This window comes from Pteropus medius, unplaced genomic scaffold, assembly GCF_902729225.1.
Source record: "Pteropus medius unplaced genomic scaffold, Ma_sr-lr_union100, whole genome shotgun sequence".
Lineage (NCBI taxonomy): Eukaryota > Metazoa > Chordata > Mammalia > Chiroptera > Pteropodidae > Pteropus > Pteropus medius.
Window position 1 is genome coordinate 11,220,081 of NW_024353908.1, and position 9,722 is coordinate 11,229,802.

At 47.9% G+C, this 9,722-nt stretch overlaps 1 protein-coding gene across 1 annotated transcript; it reads right to left on the reverse strand.

Moving 5' to 3' along the window:
- Positions 1-2,238: 2,238 nt before the first annotated feature.
- On the reverse strand, positions 2,239-4,756 carry LOC120593739 (ral guanine nucleotide dissociation stimulator-like). Its single transcript, XM_039851649.1, has 4 exons — positions 4,573-4,756; positions 3,965-4,024; positions 3,325-3,518; positions 2,239-3,060 (listed from the first exon to the last, which is right to left on the reverse strand). The coding sequence occupies exons 1-4, from the start codon at positions 4,725-4,727 to the stop codon at positions 2,825-2,827; spliced, it is 645 nt and encodes a 214-aa protein (XP_039707583.1). The 5' UTR covers positions 4,728-4,756; the 3' UTR covers positions 2,239-2,824.
- Positions 4,757-9,722: the final 4,966 nt, after the last annotated feature.

Here is a 9,722-nt window from a genome sequence, read left to right on the forward strand (position 1 = left end):
CAGGAGGGCCACACCAACCGTCAGGAAGCCTGCACCTGCAGGCTAGAGGGTAGGTGCACCCAGTCCTGTAGGAATCCTCATGTGTCTACTCGGTGCCCTCGTGTTTCTGAGCTGAGCTACCTGCTCCTACCACTGAACCTAACCCGAATTCTGATCCCTAACCCTGTCCTTGACCCTAAGAATGCCTTGTCATTTGAAAATAAAACTCAACTCATTAGGTAATATCAAATGAACCTGAACAAACTCTATGGCATATATGACAGCCCACACCTGATATCATACTCAACATCAAACGGCTGAGAAATTCATCTTCTAAAATAAGGAAAAAGACAAGTGTCTACACTCTGACCACTTTTCCTCAATGGACAACTGGAAGATCTAGCCCGAGCAATTAGGCAAGAAAGAGAAATAAAGGACATCCAATCAAAAAAGAAGAAGTAAAATTGTCTCTGTTGGCCAATGATGCCATTTGATATGTAGAAAATTCTACAGATTCTACCAAAAACACTCTTAGAACTAATAAACACATTCAGTAAGGTTACAGGATACAAAATACACAGAAAATTGAGAAACATTTCTACACACTAACAAAGAACTATCTGAAAAAGAAATAAAGAACAGAACCTCACTTATAATAGCATCGGAAACAGTAACATTCCTAGGAATAAATCTAACCAAGGGCTGAAAATATCTGTGAGACAAAAACTTCAAAGTCTCATCGGAAGAAATTGAAAAAGATACAAATAAATGGAGCATTAGACTGAGCTCATGAAATGGAAGAACTAATATTGTGAAAATAGCTATAGAAACAGAGAACGGTCATCACAATATTGAAGGAGAATGACAAAGTAAAACAACTAACACTACCCAACTTTAAGGCTTGCTATAAAGATACAAGAATAAAGACAGTGGCAGTATGAGCAAAAGAATACACTAATCCATAAACACAACAGAAGAGACCGACCTGAAACAAATCTACATAAACAGTCAACTAATTTTTGACCAAACATCAAAAACAAGAAAGTAGACGAAAGAAAGAGTAATGTCAAAACATGGTGCTGGATAACTGAATTTCCACTTGCAAAAGACTAACTCGACATAAAGTTAGCGTGTAGAAATGCAGACCGCAGTGTAAAATGCAAACGTAGAAAGCAACCATAACGTAATGTAGGATAAAAAGTAAATGACCATAAATAAGACATTGACTTTTTAGATAGAATGACCAAGGTATGATTCATGAAAGAAATCCTTGAAAAGCCAATTAAATGTTGCTAAACCTACAAAATCATTTGCTCTACAAAAGACGACGTAAGAGAAAGAGATCACTAGGCACAGACTGGGAGAAATTATTTGCAAGAGATACATGCAGTAAAAGATCGTCATTCAAAATATACGAAGAACGTTGATAATTCAACAGTAAAGAAACACACCACCTAAATCAAAAATGGACCAAAGCCCTAACAGACACGTCAGCAAAGAAGATACACCGATAGCAAAAGAATATACGAAGTGAAACTGCATGTCATATGTCATCCATTGATATTGAGGGCGACCTTTTGTGCAGGGAAATTACTTCATGGTAGAGGAAGAGGATCTACTTTTTTATTCATATTTAAAATCATATTGTGGTAATCGATTTTTGCTATTTTTATGTAAAACCTTTAAAAAACGGCGTATTTTACCAATTAATGCATTAGTAATAAAGAAAAACACTTAACATGTGATTTCAATATATACTTATATATAAATTGTATATATATATATATACACACATATATATTTGTGTGTGTGTATATATATATATATATATATATATATATATATATACACATGTAGATGTGTATATATACACATACATATATATATATTACTATGTGCACTGGGAATATTTAAACAGTGCCTATCCAGGGACAGAAAGCTTTTAAAGTGCTTTAAGACCTAGGCATTCCCCTTATGGCTCCGGTAATCGTGTCCTATTACACGAGTGTCCCCTCTCCAAGGAAATGAAGATATTCACATCGCGCTTTCCTTTCTTACATGTGATCTTTGCCTCGTAGGAATTCTCCCACTTAAAAAGCAATATGATTTTTATTACAACCCCCAAACCAGTCGGTTTCCTTGTCTGCTACATCGTCAGACACAAAAAGTCACATATGGGCGATTCCGCTCATGACAACTCCAGAGTAGTTAAATCCATGGAGACACTGGGGTGAGCAACTGACACGGGCTGACGGGGGAGGAAGCATGAGCGACTAATCGGTGCTGGGTTTGACTTTGCTGGAAATGTTCTGGAACTAGATGGGGGTTGTGATATGGCCGATAGTGGTTACGTCCGGTGACGGTACTTAAGGTCATTTGAAAGTACACTGTGAGGAAGCAGAGGGTAGATATTATTAGACTTTCATGGGTATTCATGATAAGTTATGAAATTTAAGTTGAAATAGGATGTGGTTCCATAGTGTAGTGGTTAGCATGTCTACTTCACATGCAGAAAGTCCTGAGTTTGTGCCCCAGTAGAGCCACAGCCCATGGTGTCTGGCCATGCCAACCTGAACAAGCCAGATGACTGATCGCGGAAGCTAAGCACGGTCGGGCCTGGTTAGTACTTGAATGGGAGACCACGTCGGAGGACCGGGTACTGCAGGCATAAATAATAATAAATAATTTTAAAAATTAGGTCAAAATAAATTTTATCGTATTTGAACATCCTGAGAAAAACTACAGTGAAACTTTATATAGGTAAGAGAAAAACAACAATTGAAAAGAATGCATAGGGAGGGACAGAGAAAGAACCTTCCGGAGCGCCACCCGAAAAGGCCGCTGCTCAGAACCGGGCCCTCAGGGCCTCTGAGGAGCCGAGGCAAGCCATTTGTTGGCCATCAGCTCCTTCAGGGGAGGCCGAGCCTCCAGACATCCCAGGAATGGCGTGTGGTGTGTCTTCCCACTCTGCCTCTTCTCCTTCAGGGGAGGCTGAGCCTCCAGAAGCCTCGGACTCTGTACAGGGCACTACAGATGATGTTGGGGTCACCTCTTGCGTGCTTTCCTGGTCTTCATCTGGACCTGGTATGTAGATCCAAGAAGAGACATATTATCAGTATCAGTCCCTCTGACGCGCCTTCCAAAGGAAGGGAACCTCTCATATCCATCAATGGAGTCACAGCTCGAGAACCCACCCGGAGAAGGGATCCCGAACGCAGTCCCTGGGCACGGTGGTGTGAGCTGACTCGGTGTTCTGGCCTAACCCAGCCTCGGAAATCGCCCCGTGTGTGGCTGGACACTGGCCGACACACTCACAGGCCACATTGCCCCCATAGTTGTCCTCACCCTCCGTCTCTGCCTCAGGTGACTCCAGGTCCGTTAGTGCTGACAGGAGGAGCTGGACCTGGTGCTCCAGGCTGGACCCGCGGAAGTTAAGCTGGATGTAGGCCAGCAACAGCCTCAGGCAGGGGAATTCCGGGGGCTGGAAAAAGTCCTCGTGGTGCTGGTCCAGCCAGATGCCTAAGATGGAGTAGATGGCCCTGGGGATACAGGCAAGTAACAGAGTCTGAGGCCCGGCATGTCCTTCCACACTGCCCTCCCAGAGCACCGTGTGGGGGTCTGGGTCCCCATGCCCTCTGCTGCAGCAAGTCCAGAATTAGTCCCGCTCCTCATGCTCCTGCAACTTGGCAGTGCTGCCAGAGATGTGCCTGGTCTCCCAGGGCTGTCGGAGGAAAGCCTTTGGAACTGAAAGTTGTTGGTCTGTGCTGGGGGGAGCTGGGCTGCCCCTGTCCCGACATCCCTGGTGCCCAGCGGCCACACTCCAGCCCCTCCACAGCTCTCTAACTCCCTCCCTATCCTCTAGGAAATACCCTCAGCCCTCCATCCCCTTGCAGAAACAAGTGACGTGTGGGCTTCAGGATTCTGCTGGCACCTCCAATCCACAGGCTCCACACCCAGCTCAGGGCTCTATCTCAAGCCCACTCACCCTTTCACCTGGTCCACGGGTCCACCATCCCCTTCAGAATTCGGAAAGATACAGCCATACCTACAGGGGACCAGGAGGATGTCACATCGGCTGTCCTGTGGACACGACTTACTCCGTGCCCGCACCTGGTGTGGCTTCCCATATATTTGCCGAATAAATGAGCCTTCATCATTCTCCTTGTGGATATCTTCTGAGTGAGCCTCACCTACTTTCGCCCCTGGGGTTTCTACTCTGGCTTCATCCAGAACAGGAACCCCATGGAATCACCAATCTCCTTTTCAGATGACAAAACAGCTTGGCCCAACCCCGGGAACAGTGAGGATTCAAGCAGAAGCATCATCAGGAGGAGGGGAAAATGCCAAATTAGCAGTGTCACAGCTCCCCGCACCCACCCACAGGAACCTCTCCACAGGGTCAGGCACCCAGAGAGCACTTTGCTAGGGAGGACGCCACTAGTCCTTACAATGACCCTCTGAGGCTGGTTTGGATCTCACCCTGCCCCACAGAGGAGCAAACAGACTCAGAGATGCAGTGACCTGAGAACTCTCACTAGCAGGCGGCTGAATGAACCCTGCGTTGCGGGGGATAGGTGGAGGCAGGGTGCTCACCTTGCACACAGTGTGTCCAGCACCCGCTGCGTGGTAGTGAAAGATTTGTAAGTGCCTAGGAAGGCGGAGACGAAGGTGAGGTCACTGCCCAGGAAGGCAGGCACCAGGGACGCAATCAGTCCGTCCAGCCTGCGTGCCCGGGCGGATGGCACCATGCTTGTCTTATATGGTTGGTTCTTTAATTCACTTTCCCCCTGAGGTAGGACAGAGGAGGGACATGCAGTCAGAGGCCGCACAATGGGCCAGCGTGAGGGTTGGGGACTGCAGCTCAGAACAAACTCCCAAGCCCTCAGTGACTGGGGGCAAGAGGAGAGACACGCGTGTTCTCAGGAGAAAAAAGGTTCTTGGCATTCAAAGTAGAATTTGAGCTGGGAAGTGAGTCAAAATATTCGTATCTGAGGTTGTTTTCTTGGCTGAGTGAAAACAGCACCTCCCCATATTGAGCGTCATCCCTGTGACGTTTGACCAAAAGTCCCACTCTAGGATGAGAACAGAGAGGCTTCTCCTGGAGTGAGGGGTAAGGATATCAGGACGTGTGGGATGTTCAGGGCAGCCCTACTGGAATAGCAAGAGAAGGAGAGCCAATCGAGCGGAACAGTTTCATGGCAGTGGAAACGGGTCCCCTCCTGGTATGTTGGCAACTGTGTGTAATGGAGGGCTCGCGAAGTTGTGTCCCCAGGGCAGCAAGTGGCAGAGCAATGGACACGTCACATGAACCCCATATCCTTTTGCGTAAATGTACCCGTACTGATCATGACGATGTGTAAGAATGCGGGGGAGAAGGTGTGCGAGGATCGGGAGTCCAGCACCAACGCCGGGGGTGGGTGTTCAGACAAGAGAAAGCGTAGAACAACACAAACATACGCTTGACTGAATGTGAGGAGAAATGGAGTCAACGTCTCTTTGCTGGGTTCTGTACAAATATATGGACCGGGACTTTGCATCTGGATTCAGGAAGGGGCTGGGCAGTGAGGGCGGGTATGAGAGGGAATGGGGACCCGGATTCCTTTGAGGGCTGGACTCTAGGATGAAGCCCAGTGGAGCGGCAGAGACTCCTGGCACCTGGTTCCCCTGATTATCCGGGTCCTGAGTGTCGGGTCAGCTCAGCACCTGCACTCACCCTGAGCACTGGCTGGGCTGTCTCAGAGCCGTGGGGTGCCTGCCCGTCCTGGTGGGGGACAGAGTTGAGGCTCTCGTCATTGAGCTCCTCTCTGACGTTCCGTGTGGTGCTCTGGAAATACAGTGCCCAGCGTCAGGCGGTGAGTTTCAGAGTCCGGACCTTGCCATCCTCAGAACCCCCGACTCTCGACCACAGACATAGACATACCATGGTCTTCCCAAACCTCCTCCACATGTGGAAAGGACGTGACAGCCTGAGTGCCCTGGATTCTCCATGGCACCGATTCGAGGCCCTCAGGAAGCCCCCTCCACCCTGCCAGCGTTGTCCTGGGGTGATATGACAGGACCACCAGGTTGTTCCCCGCCCGACAATTGGATCTGCCCAGAAGGACCTCCCTTCATGTCCGTCTCCCCCCACGTTGACGACAGGGCTGCCTAGGGTGTACTCACAGAGGTGGCCTGGCCTGGAGCGGCCTGACCGAAGTCTTTTTGTGTTTCCCAAGCGGACCTTCTCCTAAAGGGCCAGAGTCGCCTACACCATCTGGGAAAGGCACTGCGTCGTCTCTGGAGGCCAGAGCCCCGAAACATGAGAGTAAAGCAAGAGATCATATCCTACTGAGTACCTCCTGGCAACTGAGCTAGCTGAGAGGCTGTTACAGGAATTTGAATGCCAGCTAACAGGGTTCCAAGTTCCGTGGGGGGTCTGCTGAAAAGGAAGTGACATCACTTCCTGGGATCCCTGTCCCTGAGTCCCCTCCTCGAGTACCAGCTGCTGCCTGTCAGTCCTCTTTTTATGCAAAGCCCGTGCGTGATGACACCGACAGACTCCTATCCAGGGTTCCTCCCTGAAGATGTCTGGCTTCAGCCAGGACAATGGCATTGAGGAGACAGACCTGGGCTGCAAAGCAACTCTTCATTCTTAACTCTTTAAGTCCCAGGTGAGCCCATGCGCCTTGCAAGGCTTGTCTGTCTCATTTGCCTGCAAGGGTTACTGGAGCATGTGCTTCGCTGGGATGCTCAGGTGTGTGTGGGGTGACAGCTCTAGAACTGGAGGGCTGTTGTCACATGTACATAGTGCCTCCATGCTCTTTTCTCTTCCTCTAGTCACCTCTGTATGTGCTCCTCTTCTGATCCCGCAAGAGTCCCACATCTAGCTTCAGGCGCTTGATTGGGTATTGATTGTTGATGTGTGTGTGTGTGTGTGTGTGTGTGTGTGTGTGTGTGTGTAGACGGCCACGTGGCAACGTACACCCCATGGGACCCAGGAGATGATGGGACCCGCGCAGGAGGAACAGGCTCGAACTTCCCAGCGTGTTCGGCTTTCCAGTTTCCGCACCAACCCTATGGGCATGAAGGGAAATGTCATCGACCTGGAGGGGGCAGCTCTGCCGTCCCTTGGTCTCTCCCTGGCATATACCTTGGCCAGTGTCTGCCTCTCTGTGGATCTCAGTTGCCCAACTGTCCAATGACAATGCCATTCAGAACAGCAGAAGCATGAGCTCAGCCTTAAAGGGACCCCGGCTCTCACCCCGTGGGTGGGTTGCCAACAGGGGTGCAGTCAGTTCCTACCCTGAATATAGGGGGGAATATATAGGACTATGTTTTGCTATGAGATTTTCAGGTGATTTCCACATTATGTTTCTCTGCTGACCTAAACCGTGCGTTTCCGGAACATGGTTAGAAAACTACCTCCATGTCTATATCTCAGATTTCGTTTTAAAGTTGTTAAACCAGAACTGCTCAGCATATGTAGTCTGAGGTTTGCTACAGAGGAATTCTGAGGCAGCGTTCTTTCCTCCATCACGAGGTATCCTCGCAATGTATGACCATTTTGCCTGCAATACAACAGAGTGTGGGCTGTTGTTTCCACCGCTATCCAGTTGCTTTCTCAGAGCACACTCAGCCTCTAGGTTTCAACACGGACCCCATGAAACCGTGGCTTCCACTGCCGTAAAGCATGTTTCCTGACAACAGAAAAAACAAAGGTGATTTAAGGATCATTGTCTGGCCGCATATGCCGTCGACCTCAGGAAGTTTTGTAATATGGTCACAACATTCTATCGCAATTCAGTTAGGGGCCAGTCTCGGCCACCCTCTGTTACACAGCGACTAATGTTTTCTCAGTGTTTAGGTGAATAATCAAGCCATATTCACTCATCATTTCAAAGGGAACAGTATGTCATCGCCATCTGTCACATGATCTTCCTGTGTTTTAGAGAGACAATCCTATTGATGGGCACATGATTGTCATGGGGAAGTCATGTGATCCTGTCATGTAATTCGCAGGGACATGGTCCGAGGTTAACACTGTCTAGTTTTGAACAGACTTGGCCAAAGTCTTACTCACACGACCAACCATCTAGACCCTTTGACGGAAAATAGTGTTCAGTTCACAGCCAACAGACTAAAGCTGTCTACCCCAACAGAAAAGAAAAGAGACCTCCATTCATGGTTACAGTACTGTCCTCCCTTCAAATGATGTAGAGTGAAGGCTGGGCCCATGACACTAAGCCTGTCTCTTCCTAACAACAATAGAAAGGAGCCATGGTCTAACGCCTCTGAGCCTATTCTTTTTGAAAATTTGTAGATTGGAGACCTTTAATCACAAGGCAAGTCCTTCATCTGGTAAAAATACCTTTCTTGAAGAACTGGAACCTTGGCTCCATAGCTAGAATTTCTTTTAGGAGCGAGAGTGGTGACTTTGGCTTGCAGTTCGAATCCTTCATCTATCCAGGAGGTAGGGCTGAGTTCTCATTCGTCAGTATTTTTTCTCTTTTTCTAACAAAGACAAAAGTGGTGGCCTAGGATCATGGTTCTAAGCCTGTCCTCTCAGAGCAAATGTCAAGTGCTATCATAGGCCCACAGCAACAAGCCTGTCGGTATGCATGGTAATCTAGAATAGAGACTTAGGACTGTGATTCCTAGTGTGCACTCTCTTCACAGAAACTAGAGTGCAGGCATAGGTTCAAAAGATTAAGACTGTATTATTGATAAGAGACGGGAGTATGTAACTCCTCCAACTACACACAAGTTAGCCCCTATCAACAGAAAATCATGTAGTTTTCGTGGCCCAAACAAAAAAATAAAGCTGTCTTCGCTGAGGAAAAGTAAGAACGGAGGACTCCGTCCATAGCAGCAACATTCTGCCCTTGTAAGGAGTGGTGAAAACACTACTTTCATGCCCTTGGACTGGTGAAAACAGCCCAGGGCACGAAGCCTGTCTTTTCCTAACAATAATTATAAGGGAGACTTGGACTCATGGCAATAAACCTGTCCTCTCTCAAAGCTATTAGTGAGGAGACCTTACTGCCCAGGGCAAGCATGTCCTCAGATAAGAGAATCTTCACTTGACACTTAGGACCTTGTCTCCACCCTGAGTTTCTAATCAGGAACCAGAGTGCTGTCCTTGGTTTGCAGTTTTACTCCCTTCTTCTATTTCCAGGAAGTAGAGCTGAGTAATGTCCCACAGCATTTCTTCTGTTTATTTCCAAACAGAGACTGAAGGGATAGCCTGGGAACAGGGTTTTAAGCCTGTCCTATCTGAAGGAATGTCGCCTTCAGACCTTGGGAACCAGTAATGATCTTCTTAAAGGAAGAGAAACTAGCACGGAGACTGCAGAAATCGGCACCTAGCCTGGACCTTTTAAACGGAACAAGGTGGCAGACCCAGGCCCACAATATCATGACCATTTAATTGGTAACAAAGTCCATCCTGAAGACCTAGGCTCACAACAACGGGTCTGCCCTTTCTACGAGACACTCGTAGGAAAACCTTGGTCCACATAAACAAGATATCATCACTTAGGAGGAGGAAATAGAGGACTCGGTTCATGGTACCTAAATTGTCCTCACGTGAACGCATTTCCTATAGAAATTTGGACCAACGACACCAACCTTCTGTCATCCTATCGGTCCATTTAACACAACCTGGTCCCACGTCACCAATTTTCTCTTTTGCCAATTATTGAAAGGAGACCGTACGCTACAGCACCAAGCCTTTCCCCGTGTGAGAGAAGGCAGTATGGACACTT

Bases quoted from the DNA above. Each gene is read 5' to 3' on its own strand.
- LOC120593739 (XM_039851649.1), bottom strand. From the start codon at position 4,727: ATGGTGCCATCCGCCCGGGCACGCAGGCTGGACGGACTGATTGCGTCC. The intron at 4,025-4,572 runs GTGAGCACCCTG...GGTCCCCTGTAG, and splicing joins CTGGACACACTGTGTGCAAG to GTATGGCTGTATCTTTCCGA. The intron at 3,519-3,964 runs GTGAGTGGGCTT...CTGTATCCCCAG, and splicing joins CCCGTGGACCAGGTGAAAGG to GGCCATCTACTCCATCTTAG.